At 43.3% G+C, this 15,184-nt stretch overlaps 1 protein-coding gene across 2 annotated transcripts in view; it reads right to left on the bottom strand.

The window, feature by feature from the left end:
- The window catches only part of LOC114428574 (pleckstrin homology domain-containing family G member 1), a 32,441-nt gene that overhangs the window by 4,774 nt on the left and 12,483 nt on the right, over positions 1-15,184 (bottom strand). For both annotated transcript variants that reach the window (XM_028397119.1, XM_028397120.1), the window contains exons 2-15: positions 12,952-13,523; positions 9,325-9,425; positions 8,549-8,618; positions 4,925-4,971; positions 3,306-3,456; positions 2,873-3,004; positions 1,922-2,104; positions 1,745-1,840; positions 1,317-1,403; positions 944-977; positions 740-832; positions 590-651; positions 297-488; positions 65-184 (exon numbers count right to left, since the gene is read on the bottom strand). In XM_028397119.1, the coding sequence (XP_028252920.1) occupies positions 65-184; positions 297-488; positions 590-651; positions 740-832; positions 944-977; positions 1,317-1,403; positions 1,745-1,840; positions 1,922-2,104; positions 2,873-3,004; positions 3,306-3,456; positions 4,925-4,971; positions 8,549-8,618; positions 9,325-9,425; positions 12,952-13,523 (1,940 nt within the window). The remainder of the gene's footprint in view (positions 1-64; positions 185-296; positions 489-589; positions 652-739; positions 833-943; positions 978-1,316; positions 1,404-1,744; positions 1,841-1,921; positions 2,105-2,872; positions 3,005-3,305; positions 3,457-4,924; positions 4,972-8,548; positions 8,619-9,324; positions 9,426-12,951; positions 13,524-15,184) is intronic.

Below are 15,184 nucleotides of genomic sequence, written 5' to 3' on the forward strand. Positions count from 1 at the left end.
AGTTTGTGTACATGCTGCTATGATGTCTGTATCACTGAAATGGTGAGATGAACTTTCACAGTACCTGTAAGTCAGAGTGGCTCATGTTGAAGGTTTTCCACTGTTCAATGCTGTCGACAGACGCCTGAGGGTTCAGCCTCTTCCTGCTGCTTTTGCCAGGGACTCGCAGCCTCTTTCCACCTCCCTGAATGAAGATTTTCCAGCATGAAAATTATGTTTGATGGATTAACCAATAGTTTACATATCACTGTATGATTCTAGGGCCGCAGAATTGCTTTAACCAGCAATAAACCTACCAGACCACTTTCATCCTCATCATCAGCATCCTGCTGATGTGGCTCCTCTCCGTCCTCTCGGTCACTGTGGTCATAGTGGTCCCCGGGATCTAGGGACTCCTGTGATTGGTTGATGAGGCTACGACTGCGACCAATAGTGCCCAGAGCCAGCTGGGACACCGGAGAAAGCAGAGTGGCTCCTAGACTTGTCCGCTGGAGAAGAAGAGAAGATTTTAGTTCAGTTAAATAAAATGAGTGTTTGTGAATCAGTGTAGGTGTTTAAACCATCCCTCCACATTAAGGTTATGACTCACCTTTTCTCCATCAGTGTTGGCAGCATTCTGCTTAGCATTTTTTAATAATTTGGACAGGGGTTCTGGGAAGATGGAAACATGTATTTGTCATCTTGTTTTTGTGTTTAGTCTTGCACATTAAGCTAAACACATCAAATGTGCATTTCTCACCTTTTCTACGCCCTCTGCGAGGAGTGGGGCCTTCCTTGGTTTGAGGGGAATCCTTCTTGTCACCATCGGTGCTGTAATGGAACCCCGGATGATCTAGAAAATAACAAATATATAATAAATAAACTGTAATATATATGGTTATAATCAAGTGTAATTTTTCAGTAATAATTTACTTTGTAGAATAAACTGTAAATTAGAACTTACGCATAGCATCCATCTCCAAAATGGCTTGTTTGGCCTAGAATAAAAAAAAAATTGGGTTAGTTCATCGAAAACTATGTGTTGTGACAGTAGGTGGCGCCACATCACAATCATGACTTAAAATTTAACACTTCACAAGCAGTTTCTTCTATTTATTTCTTTAACAAACTAATGATTGTATGATAATAAAATGAACTAAACCAGTACTTTGCTAAATTAATTTGCTAGTCTGTGTTATTTAAAGCTTTACTTTACAGTATTTTAACTAAATCTGAGTTTCCAACCAGAGAAATATGGAGAAAACAGAGAAAGGAAGCACATCCTACAGTCTGTGTTTACACCATTAGTGAGAGGACTGTAGACATGTTGCTCTTACCTTGGCAGGAATTTTGGCAGGATGGTTTTCAAGTATGAGCCTCTTGAGGTGTAAGATCCACATGCGCTTGTCTTGCTGTGATTTGGCCTGAGGGCAGAACAGAACATCACAGAGAAGATAACATCATACATGCACTTTAAGGGCAGCGGGAGGGTTGGGGATAAGTCCTTCAAATATTTGGAAGATGGCTTTTCTTACATCACACACATTAGCTTTTCTTTTTTAGTGCTTGTCCACAATGGCCGTCATTACCCTTTAAACACTCAACATGTCTGAGCACCTCTGTGAGGCTTTACAAAACAATCAGACACCTGCAAGCAACACTTTCTGATGACACTCTTGCTGCTGGCAGCTATATTTTCAAGCATGTAATTACATTCAAAAGACGCTTGTTACAGTGTGTGCTGTTTAATGCAGTGTTGCGTTACCTGGACTGTGTGCTGTAGTTTGGGGTTCTTGTAATGAAACACACTGAAACTTAGAGGTTCTTTAGGAATAACTTCCACCAGCATCAGATTACAGCACTGCAAGAGAAGGGCAGGAAGTAGTGTTAAAAATGCTGGTAACATTTACGTTTGTTTGAGACTTTAAAGAGCATGACGGACCAGGATGTGAGCCTTGTACGTGTAGGTTTCTTCTCGTTTCTTGGTAATCAGCAGGAGCTTGTCAAACAGGAAGAGAGTTCTTTCGTTTTTAGCTCGTTGCAGACGAAAAGTTCCTTCAAGAACCAGCTCTCCGTAGCCGATCAGGTCTGGACCTTTCCAATTAGTCAGGAGGCTCTGGATCTCCTGCAGCAAGCACAGATCGTACAGAGTGAGGGGAGATCGTTTTTACAGAGAGGACAATGTATGTAACTGCAATTAAAATAGATTATTCAACATGCATCACATCAAATCTTATGCAAAGATAAAATGCGATGAGTCTGACTGTGCATTTATGAATCACTTTGTGTCTTAGTGATAAATACAAATACAGATCCACGTCCCAGAATACTCGCTTCATGTGTGAGCAGCAAGAGCAACACTACTCCTCAGCGCAGTTCACAAAAGTTGTTTTGTTTTGCGTGTTGTGTTGCATTGAATAGAAGAGAAACACATAAAAGATCATAAAAATAAAAAAGTTGAGGGAAAATTAAAAGGCACACTGGTAAGTACAAAAACAAGGTAATGAAGAAGAAATGAAGCCAAAACTTGAAGAAAGTCCAGAGTCTTGATGTAAAGTTTCCACACATTCCTGCATTCATCTGACCATCCCGTCTCCCAGCAGATAAAAGAAGCACGCTCCTCTTTTATGTGTCCTTCTTATGCAAGGCCATCATTAGCCCCAGTGGAAAATGCAGGGACTTGCGTAAGATGTGGGGAGGATCAGGGCCTTGGCTGATTCAAACCTAGAGTTCACATAACTGTTCCAGCAGAACAATAAAAGTATTGGCACCTCAAAAGGCTTGAAGCTTCTGTGTTTGTTTCAGCAAATGAGAGAGAGAGAGACAAAGCAGGATGGATACGTCCTCACATGCTCAACGGAAAGGTTTTGAGAAACAGAAAGTTTTTTCGTACCTGCAATCTGACTGCATGCTCATGTTTCCTTTTCATGTCGTTGATGTGCCAGGCCACTCTCTGCATGGTGTCTATGGCTTCCTGCACAACCTCGTATGTCTCCGTGTCCTTTTCCATGTGGTTGGCTATTTCCTGCATGAGCGATGCATACTGGGAATTAGCATTTACACACGCAACATGTGCACCCTTAGGTACGATACAATGCATACACATACACAGGGACATGCATACTGAGTGCCATATGTCCAAACATTTGGCTTCTCCTATGGTAGCTGGGTCAAACTGACAAAAAAACATTAGTGTGCACCTACAAGTGTGTGCACGCTGCATTAACTTTTCTGTAAGCAAAGAGTGACGGTTTGCATGTCAGTGTGTGTTTTTGTGAGACAGACGACAGACAGACGGACGACAGAAAGATGGACGACAGACGTACATGAAGAAGTAGGTGGTACTTGAGGATCCTCTGCACTGGCTTGAGCAGGTAGGAGCCCAGGGGCAAGGAGTGCCTCAGAGATTCCTGGCGCTCGCGGAAGAACTTGGCCAACGCCTTGTTCCTCATGCATTCTGTGAGCACAGCCACGGACCTGTGGAGACGAAACACAGCAAATAAGATGTCAGAGATGTGTACCAGTAAACCATAATTTGGCAGCAATGACGAGTGAGAGCTGGCAGAAAGAAACACAAGATTGTGTGCAATAATACTCTAACCTTACATCCATTACTGTAAGGTTGCACAGATTTTTGTAAAACTTAAAAAACATTTCAAGAAAATTGAAATACTTCTGATTCTGATTCAGAACTAATATAAATTAATGTGTAAGAACCCAATTTACTGCAGAGTGGAGCCTGTTTGCTGTGTGACCTACTGAAGAAGAAAGAGCTTTTTCTCCAACAAATGTGTGTGTGTGTGTGTGTCTGTATGTGTGTGTAAGTGTGCACAGCAGAAAGAGACAGGGAAAGACACTTGTGGACTTGTGTCTTTCTTCTGCATCTTATGTGTGTCTGTGTGTGTGTAAGTGTGCACAGTGGAAAGAGACAGGGAAAGACACTTGTGGACTTGTGTCTTTCTTCTGTGTCTTCTGTGTGTGTGCGCACGCACGTGCATGTCTGCATGTCTAAATTCCAGTGCAGCTCCACACAGGCCTCACATTGTTCTAGAGGAAACCCGACCTTAGAGCTCAGTATGATGCATCTACAGACTGTGTGTGTGTATGTGTGTGTGCTCATTTGTGTGTGCATCTATGTCTAAGTGTCTCCCTCTGTGTGTGTCGTGTGTGACCTTGACAGAGGTCACCAGCTGTGGTGTGGATGTGGGCGAAGGTCTACGTCAAACAGCTGACAACAGCCGCTCCTCACACACACACACGCACACACATGCATGCACTCACACCCACCCACACCACACCCACAGTCTTAATTACACACACAATCAGCATTCAATTAGTCGTTATTAGTTGGTAAATACAGTCCTCCCCCACATGCCTTTTTTTTCTCAGGGACTATGGAAGAAAAATGGGGGCCAGAGGAGAAGGTGTGTCAGGCAGGTGCAGGATATCACATCATGAAGAATGGCCTCACGTTTCAGCTGATTTGATCGCACACACACATTATACACACTGACACAAATACACGCCACACAGGTGTCCGAGCGCTCACACAAAGCAGGATAAAACATTAAGAGCGTTCAGTATGCTAAGGTGACAACTTTAATACCCTGTCTGTCAGTGTGTAAGCTGTAACTCTGTCAAGACGCCACGAATAAAAGAATAGAAGAAAGAAATGAAGGGAGGAGGGGGAGAGGGAGGGACGCAGAGAAGCCCTGAGGCACAACTGACAGTAGACACATTGACTCCTGCTGAGCAGGCTTCTATAGAGCATTCAAGGGGGAAAAAAAGATAATGAATTGAACGACATACACAATGAAGCTATGTGAGAAGCTGGGAAGTGTGGAGGTGAGATCAGGATGGGATAACAACTGTACAGTGGGCTGTGGAACTGAATAAGTGCTGGTTCAGACATAAACACACACACACACAGACTGGGGATTCTTACCGTGGATAGTTGGTGCAGTACTGGGTATAAATGTGGAATTCTTCACTCTGTAAAAACAATAAGAGCAAATTAGTGCGTGTAAACAGAAATTATGATGTCCGTATGTTTGCCAGTGTGTGTGTGTACATGCAGTTGGCACATCAAGGGACTTTCTAACTTAGTCTTACCAAATGTAACAAGATCTGAAGCAGTGCCAGTTTAATAGTTGTAATGTCTTTATTAGTGTTATGCCTAGAAGGTCATCTAAGGTCGTGAGGGGAACTGATGTTAAGATTTCACTGCAATCAAAGAGGCAGACAGACCAACCAACCAACAGAGTGTTCAGAGGAGCCTATAATTTAACAAACCTTAGCATGCAGTAGCAAACTCTGAACTTGCATTACAGGATAGTACCATCCAAGGCTAGCTGGTTAGCATGTGAACATCACCGGTTAACATGCAGATAATATTTTGAATGCTGTCGTTTTAAATCAGGTGCCTTGTAGTAAATAATACTCTATCTGCAGTGGATCGTGCCAACTTTGATGGCTGCCTGATATGTTTATGTTTACACACTGGAACCCACAGACAAGGCCTCCACTCTCTTCTGTTCACTGCTCCTAATTGGACCTCATCCCTGTAGCTTATCATTAGCTGTGCCCTGGCCTTTAATTCTCTTTTTATCCCAACAACCCTGAGTGCCCAGATTAAATATCCACTCCTACCTCATCACCGCCCCTTTAACTGAGCCGTTTCCCACCTTGCATACCTCTCTGCACATCAAACACATCAGAGACGGCATGACTTATCAAAGCTGGAATGAAACTCTCATGCAGGCATTTTCTATCAGTTTATAGTGCACACTTTCTTCTATCTGTGGTCCTTTCTCCATGCAAACTTTCCTCTTAACAAGCCTTCAAATAGGCCTCAAGTTGAACCTCTTGCTGTTGCATAACGTGATGGTCTAAATGAACTCCGTTTGTGTCCATAAACAGTCACAGGGGGGTCGCAGGGTGTACACAGTTTTCAGGAAGTGACACCATAAATACACAGGAGCTCTGGTTCATCACGTACCCAACACACACATACATCCAGAGCGATGTGGACATTCACACACATTTACCAACATGTGATACAAGCTGGATTAAGTCCAATCAGCCCAAAGCAAACAATTCAACCTGCCTCAAAACAAAAAACAAAAATATACTGAACATTACAGGAACACACACACACAGATGCAGAGACTCAGACAGACTCTCATGATTTGTTAGCCTGAGGTGCTCCGTGGGAACCCTCCTAAATTGAAGAGCAGAGCTCTCCTCCTCGTCTCCAGCAGTCTGCTGCCGCAGACCAGGCCTAAACACAACCAGATGTGCCACCATCGATTTCTGATGGCACACACTGACAACACACTCCTCACACACAGTCTTAATATCTCTGTGCACTATGAACACAAGACCACAAAGCTCATGAAGACCTCTATGGAACACAAATTTTGCAGAGCACACACACACGTAATGACTGCGTGCACACTCTTTGAACTAAAGCAGGAAACCAGCAGACCTTAATATAACTCACATTTATAATATACTTCTCTTTAAGGAATATATACAAGCCATGTTAAATCGTATAATCATCGAATCTGAGCATCATGATAAAAATCCCAAAATATCCTTCTCTGGAGTATCAAGATACAAATTATACGGAAGGATTTGTTTGAGCTCTGGTCACTGATCACTACAGAGGAAAAAGAAACTGGATCAGTGCCTCGCTGATCACTGTAATGACATAGTAATATTGCAGCAAGTTTTGTCAAGACCGGACTGGTCACAGTGCGTCATCAGACAACACCGAGCCTTCTAGTAAATCAATAGGAGCAGGAAAAAAAAGGACTAATTTTGCTCAGTCAGCAAGTAGCGGCCCATAAAATGCTTTAAAGGCTTACTCAACACATAACACAGAAAGGCTTTAATCATACAGGAGAACATGAAGATAGAGCGCCAATTATCTGAGAGGCAGATTTACAGCTAGAGCTGTCTCTTCTTTACACACTGCACAGGGTCGTCATTCCTGGCTACTGACTAGAGAAGCATTAGCAGCATGTGTGTGCGTGTGTGTGTGTGTTATATTTCACGTAAGGGAAGTTTTGTGGTTTTCTGACTCTTACTGCAGCAACCATGACTAACCTTCTGCAATTCAAAGAAATGTAACCACTCTTACCAGAAGCCACCCTGTGAAATGCACACACACCTACACATATACAAACACACACACACATGCAAAAGCAGCTCTTATTGTGGTGTCTAAATGTAAAGGAAGCCCGATGGCCACTGGCGACTAAATATTTCCAGGTGCTGCTCTGACTCCTCCTGACCCCTCCGAGCTGACGCTGTAACAAGTACTCTCTAATTCAAGCTTAAAGCAGGCTGTATGCAGGCAGCACATACATGCTACAGACACGAGATTCAGACACACAAATATTAGGAGAATGTTATCAGTCAACTAAACTGTGAACATATGGCCATAATAGAATGTGAAAGTTATATGATGATATATATACATATGTAACAATGACAGGTTTGTTATAAGAAGCATTTAAACATATAACCATGAGTTGTGCTGATAAATCTAAAGCTTGACAAATGTATGTATGATGCAAGCTGTGACATCAGAGAGAAGTTATCAGAAGGCTAAATCTCCAGGCAGGATTGGTGAGGGCGGAGCCTCGCTCTCAGCTGGCTCCAACCCATTTAGACTCCCAGCCAAACCACACAGTAAAAACCATACGGACGCTCTGCCGCTGTTTTTATGATCACTGTTGCAGAAAATCAGCAGGCCTGATTATCTGACACCGAAATATCATCACCCAACCAACACTTTAACAATGTGCCTGACAGTTTACTGTTTTTTTTGTAACATTAATCAGTCGCTCACAGGATGTTGTCATGCTGGCTTGTTTATGGATCTCCGTTAATTATGCAAAGTGGTGATGTGGGCTGCCATAAAACCACCTTGTCTCAACAACAGCTGCTGTATTTAGGGAGTCTATGAAGCTGACTGCGCCTTTTTTTTTTTTTTTACATGGTCAGGCAGTTGCTCTGTGGGATTGGGTGTAATTGCACAAGGGCAGAGGGGGAATGTAAAGTGTTTGAGAGGAAGAAGAGGAATGCAGCATGTTATCATGGGACATAATCATGCAATCACTTTGTGGGGCATGGATGGATGAAGAGGAGGAGGAGGAGGAGGAGGAGGATAAAAGCTACAACACAAGGGCCGGTTGAAGTTGCTGAGTCTAGTATTTCTTGATGGAGCACTATTATTATGCCCCTCCAGTAAACAGGTGATTACATATTTGGACTGTGCTTAAAATTCCAGCTGAGTTGCTCTCTGTTTAGCTGTTACAGCACACATTTCCACCTCAAATATAATGCAACTAACATCTATAAACTTTCTAAGATGCAGCGTCATCTTTGTAATCTGTTTTAGTGTAAGATTTCTGCCTTCTTTCTAATATAGGAGAAGAAAAGAGCACTCCGCTCATGGTGCTCAAAGCCTACGCTTGATGAGCAGTGTGAACAAGTTTCTCAAATGATTACACTGCAGCTGAAGATAAAAAGTGAAGTGAGGGAGGGGATCCATCTTTACCTTGGATACAAAGCACTCTGCGATGGCTACAGGGTCTGCGTTGCACTTCTCGAGATGATGAAGAAGATCCCTGAAACAAACCCAAAGTTTACAGATGTTATAAAAATGTGAGTACCTCATTTCTATGGTTTCCCAACACACACAAGTGACTCTCCAGTAATTTATTGTCCTAAACAATTAAAATGAACCCCAGGAGTAAGAGTTACCCTGGGTACAAAAATTAGGTCGTAGGTCATTTGATGCTAAACAAATAAGAAACTTCCATGAATTCAATCAGCCAGCTCCTGTGTGTGTAACTATGTAAATGCACACTGTGGAAAATAAAAAAGAAACAGTCACTGCTGAAGTTATTGTTTCATGGCTGAAGCATGAGGTCACTGCGACCGCTTTAAACTGCTTTTATGCTTCCTTTTTACTGGCCAGCTTGTCTGTGTGCGGCAGCTGAGAAATGAATAGGTGGGAGAGAATGTTTGTGTCTCCAGACCACCATGGCTGAATGCTGAACTAGCCATCATGTTTGAACTCTCTCACACACACAAATATGCAGACGATGGCTGATTATATACTCACACACACACACACCTGACTGCTGCAACAACGCCCTTCTCAGAACTCAACAGGTGGTTATTGTTTGTGAAGACGAGTCTGTCTGTGTATTTCTAAATATAAAGGTTTGGTAGGAAGAGCTGATGTCAATCATCTCAGTCAAAGTCAAGTTTGAAGTAGCTCCTCCCCTTATATATCTATATATAATAGTCCAAATTACATCTCTGTACCTGTTAAAGTGGTAGATGTCCTGGATGTTGCCAAACAGTGAGTTTCTATCCTCTGAGCTCAGGGCCAGCCGAGACTGATTGCTGATACACTCCAAGTAGTCCTGCAGAGAGAAAGGGAGGGAGGTCAGGTGATGGAACTTGTAGCTAAAGAGTTATAGATACACTGTAAAACCCCATTAGATCTGCTTGTCACCATTGTGGCCAGACAGCAGAGAATCACATATTCAGTCTCTGTCAGTAATCTTTATGCTGACAATATGTTATTTTCGCTATGAAAGGGTTCAATAGAGGACACCCTGACTGCTGGCTGACATGAGCAGCATTTCTAATATCACTGGATCTATTGCAGATCTGGAGTTCAGAAACCCCTCCAGCACCACCATACTTCCAGGGGTAGGAATTCCAATCGGATGCTACTACCACCCAAACTACCTCCTTGTTTCTGCAGATATCCAAGCTTCCTCATCCTATCTCTAATGCTGGGCCCAGCCACATGGAGGAAACTCATTTTGGATGCTTATGTCTGCAATTCCTTTGCTTTGGCTTGTAAACTTTGCCTTCCAGCTCAGCTCACAATAGTTCAGTCTAGAGGCAGATTAAATTCACTTGTTATTCAGCTGCTTTAATTTCAATTAAATGGTGGTCTGATTTACACTGTGCCTCTTATCAGTGCTTCCATCTCTGCCGTTAGTGATGAGAGCTGATAAGACTGTCACTGAACACCAACCAGAGGCAGACCAGAAGAACATTCATGTGTTGTTCTGTGTGGGCTGTTTTTTGATTTGTTATGCTGCAATTGAGACATTTGGATTTTTTATCATAATGCATAATATAATGAGCACTAATGGAAACAGTCTGTCTCTCAGCTGCTTTCCACAGACTGTCTCCTGCTTGTCTGTCTCACTTGCAGGCGAGTTAAGCTCTGATAGTATCTGTTCCTGCAGGCTACTAATCCTGAAAAACAGTTAAACAGGAAGAACACAATGCACGTACAAACACAAACACTATTTTTTTCTGGGAGGAGAACGCAGCGTGCTGATGATTTTTAAAGACATTACAACACTGACAAGCTGCACAAACACACCCACTGATCATTTCAATGCACAATGCTTTTGTGTTTTTAAGGCACCAAAGCAAAGGGAGGGGTTCGTTTGGCTGATTTTCCAGTCTGCTGCTTCAGTTTCAGTTTTATTGTTGTATTTATCCATTATTATTACCAATGCTGTTATAATAGCTGAGCCCGAGTGGCCATCCAGTAAACTGTGTTTGAACAGGTGAAGGGAGGGAAACAGAGAGACAAAACGACCTGGAAGGCTTCAGAGGCCAACATTTGGGCAGAAAGAAATGGAAATTCAGCTTACGGGCAGGTGGCAGGTTACATCAGGGGTCACATCAGGAGGTCATGTTTATATTTTGTTGCCTATTGGCGGTAAGGTGATGCTTTATTAGTCGCAGGGTCAAAGAGCTGACCTGGCCTGACCCGTTCACTCCTCACATTCAGCCAAAGCCTCACTGAGCTCAACAATAAACACACACACACCTGAAGGTTCACTCCCTGCTAGGCATCAGACATAACATGTACAAACTTGATAGTATCCTGCGTTAACCATTAACCTGCTCAAGCACACACTCCTTTCCTACACACCAAACATTAGTCAGTTGGAAGTTATTACTCCAGACTTCAGTCCAAACAACCAAGTTTTTCTGCCAGATTCTTTCCAAACTGCCGGTCATGCTCTCCACATCTGTGAGTGGAAAGATGAGAAGGAAAAGATCAGAGCTTTGTCTTTGATGCTGTTTGTGGATGATGGATGGGGCTCATTACACACACTGATCAAGCCAAAAGAAGGGTGGTCGTGCAGAACCAATAAATACCAAACAACGCTCACACAAACACACAAACAGACACTGAGAGCTCTCTTTTATCTGCAATACTATGACTGCAGCTGATGTGAGCAATAGTGTCAAATATCAAGGCATGATGAAGTATTTTACAAGCAGTGTAAACATAGAAATATGTGATCTAGAATGAAGGAACAACTTTATCAACAGACATACAGCAGATAGAAAAAAAAAACCTGCGATGTGAGAAAACATCACAACACTGCTGCTGACAGATGAAACACAGGTGAGCCCTGGGGAGTCTTGGTAAATATTTGTGTTAAGGCCGTCACACCCTCTTCCTCTGCAGGAAGCAGCACGGGAAAAGGGATTATTGAAACAGAGGCTGCAGGACAGCTCACACAGGACAGTGCTGATAATAGATGCTGCGCCGTCCACCAGCAGTTCACTATACACAAACTGTCATGTTAAAAGCCCTATTCATACAAATACAATCAGTGCAATCCATCCTTGATGCACTCACTGGAACTGTCATTAAAGGGGTGAGGAAAGGCTAAATGCATATGTCTGTTCCAAAGTGCTGGTGAAGAATTAGCTCTCTTGCCGTGTAAGTGCGGTTAGTCTGGGGCTGGGTGGTCTGATTCAACGACGGCAATAGGTGGTCGGCAGTGCAGGGGTTATTAAGTGCAGCTCCTAGGCTCTGTTCAGTGTTTTTCTAACCTACTTAGGACATTGTTATCTCTGAGCTAAATCCCTCCTCTGACTTTCCTCTCTCTGTGCCATTTCCTCACCTCTGCGTCCTGATGGAAGAAGGCACAGAAGGAGCAGTGGGAGGACATCGATCAGCTGTGACAAGGCAAAACCACATGACTAAAACTTTTCTCTTTCTACTCATCTCATCTCTTGGGAATACAAACTTCCTGCTGCCATTTTCTTACTGAAGTTATTGACCCCACATAACGAACACACACGCACACACGCTGGGCAGAGAGGGGGGAGGAAGCCCTGCTAAGGAGGAAGATGTGGGAAAAGATGAGCACAGCTCAAATTTCCATGCTATCTTTTTGTCCTCTAATTCAAACTGCACGTGTCCCACACTGTTTAACACAATTACTTTTAAGTTTCACAGATAACAAGAAAAAGAACTGAATAGAGGGACAAAGAGGGAGAAAAAAAAGAGCAGCCTTCTATACAATCCACTACACCCATTCCTAAACAAAGCCATCGACTAGAGGCAATGTGTACAGTGGCAGTTCAAAGCCAGCCTCACAAAATGACTGCACATGCAGATGCAGAATGTGTGTGTGTGCCTGTGCATGCAGCACAAAGGCACTGGTGTCGTGTAACTTAACCAACCCGGCCTGCAAGCACAGGTGACCTTATTGTATTGAAGAGGTGTGTGTCACGTGTGTGAGGAAAAACCACCTAAAGGACATGTCTTATCTGGTGATATGAAGCTCTGGATGCTTCCTGAAAAGAGCGAGGTCAGGCAGACACATTTAGTAATGTCCTGGGTATATGTGTTTCAATACATGTATTGAAACACTAAAGGGTTATTCATTATGCTATCCCAAGAACTTAGGATACTTTTACTTTGATTACTTTTTGTAATCCATATTATTTATCTTTTGAACATTGTTAATTTCACACACATGTCTTCTGTGAAATCTGAGAAGCAAATTTCTCCCCTGCATTTGACGTTCTGCCAGATGTGCTAATAAACCTTTGAGGTCCCTCTGCTCCTAATTTTCTTCATATGTTGCCTTCAGGATTTTTTTCCCTCACCTCTACAATGCTGCACAGGTCCTGCACATAGGTTCTCTCTGTGTCCAGTATCTCCTGCACCACCCGGTCCACGTACGTCCTGGGTCCCTGCACCTGACTCGTCCTCTCTTCTCCCTCTGGGCTCAGCTTCAGTCCCGAATGCTCCACCGCAGTCTGCCCACTGACCTGTCTTCCTTGCCCCCTCCCTGTGTCCATCCCTCCATCATTCCTGTTGTCTTCCTCCGCGCATCCCAGCTGCCTGGCAGGGACCAGCTCCAACCGAATCGCCCCAGAGTCACGGTCAGAGGTCACTGGGTTACAATGAGGGGCGGCGACGAGAGTGGAGCGGCTGCCCAGCGAGCAGTGGCTGTCCCGGGAGGAGGTGGACGAAGAGGTGGAGCTGTAGCTGATGGGCCTTTCGGTACTGTCAGGAGAGGAGTCCATGCTGAGGGCAGAGCAGTAACGCGAGGATGTATGGCGGAAGGCCGGGTTGCGGAGGCAGCGGGTTGGGATGTCAGCGGAGCTCAGGACTGAGCCAGAGTCCGGGACTTCAGGAAGAGGAGGCAGAGCATCAGGCAGGTAGCTGTAATCGTCTAGAGAGGGGAGAAGGGGTAAAGAATAGAGATTCTCATTAATCTCAGTCAGCAGCATTCAAATTACAACAGTCAGAGCAACAGTGGCATAAAACCTCACACACACACAGGCTTCATCATTTATTACAGTGAACCATTTGGCTTGGAGGGCATGGCGGGCTCCATGGAGTCTAGTAAAAATGAAAATGTTCATGGCTCAGAGTTGGCTGCAGTGTATTGTCAGTGGTCAGAATTGTGGGTGAAATGGTGGAATGCTTGTAGAAAATGGCTTGTGGCATTGGGCTGGTTTGCAGTTTACTTTGGAGGCACAGAGAGGACAGAGACCCATCCAAAGCTGTAGATTGTGAGCTTTTGTTACATAAACCACTGTGGTCCATTTTGCTGTTTAATAATATAGTTTAAGACAAAACCTGCTTGTTTGTGTTTAATCTTTTGTCTCAGCTAATATGTAGCAACGCGTCTTCACTACAGCATTGTTGTTGGTTGATTGCAACCCAAACAAAGACTGCCTGTTGAAGTTTTCTTGTCATATAAATCATGCTGCCTTAGCATAATTGCTGAAAACAAATGGTTCAGATAATTAGCAACTCGTCACGTCAACACAATTGTTGTGGTAGTTCTAAATAAGGCTGCATGTACGATACACAGCAAGTCTGCTACTTGTTTTTCTTAAACTTCACGAGCAAGGACTTCTTTTACTATTTATCTTCATTTATACTCGAACCAAACCAAATTGTTGCCATGAATCAGAAAAAAAGAGTAAAAAATAGTAGAAATAAACAGTGGAAAAACGTTAAGCACAAAGCTGTTGCAGTTTATTGTGAAGAAGTCCACTCTGCCAAAGTTAACACTTTCACAATAAAACTAAACCTAACCAAGCAGTGACTGAATGCAGCACTGTCACTTCTCAGTAGCTGAATCACATTTTAGCTGTGGCAGAACTTCTTACCATGGCAACAAGAACCAAAAACATCATTGTTATCTAAATCTAACAAAGTAGTTTTTAGGCTGAAACCTAAGCAAATGATGACTAACACCACCTCCTCCAAGACCAGCTGAAGATGTCTGACAGCTTTGTACTAGCTCTAGCTGTAGCACATGGTGAAAAAGCGAGCATAGGACAGCATAGCTACACATTCTGATGTGAGACTGTGTTGTGTCTGATTAAATGATGCCATATAGTCACACAGGACCGTTAACATTCAGATTAAATTCACACATCAGCCCGGCGCAGACGCTGTGCGTTCCTCTTTTAAAACCAGTGCTAAAAAGACTCCCTGTATGTAACTTCTAACACTTACAATACCACCTTCATGTTCTTACAGTGTCTATCTGTTTAGCAGCCCAATTCCTAGCATTCCTGCTGGCCGCAGTCTAACTGACCAAACACCTTATGAGGGCCACCACGTAAGAAAACACACAAGACAGAAAGACTTACACTCTACTAATGCGATAGATGAAGAAGTGTGTGTTTGTGGACATTTTTGAGAGATTGATAACACACTGAGACCATTCCAGACTGTTATGAATGAAAAGCTTATTTCCATGGACTGTGTGTGTGTGTACCTACAGGAGTGTATTTGGCTCTCAGCCAATGCCAAGCTAGCACACAACCTTGTGTAAGTGGAGAGATGTGTTAGGATATGATTATTAGCTCAAGG

The sequence above is a fragment of the Parambassis ranga genome, chromosome 24 (assembly GCF_900634625.1).
Source record: "Parambassis ranga chromosome 24, fParRan2.1, whole genome shotgun sequence".
Taxonomy (NCBI): domain Eukaryota; kingdom Metazoa; phylum Chordata; class Actinopteri; family Ambassidae; genus Parambassis; species Parambassis ranga.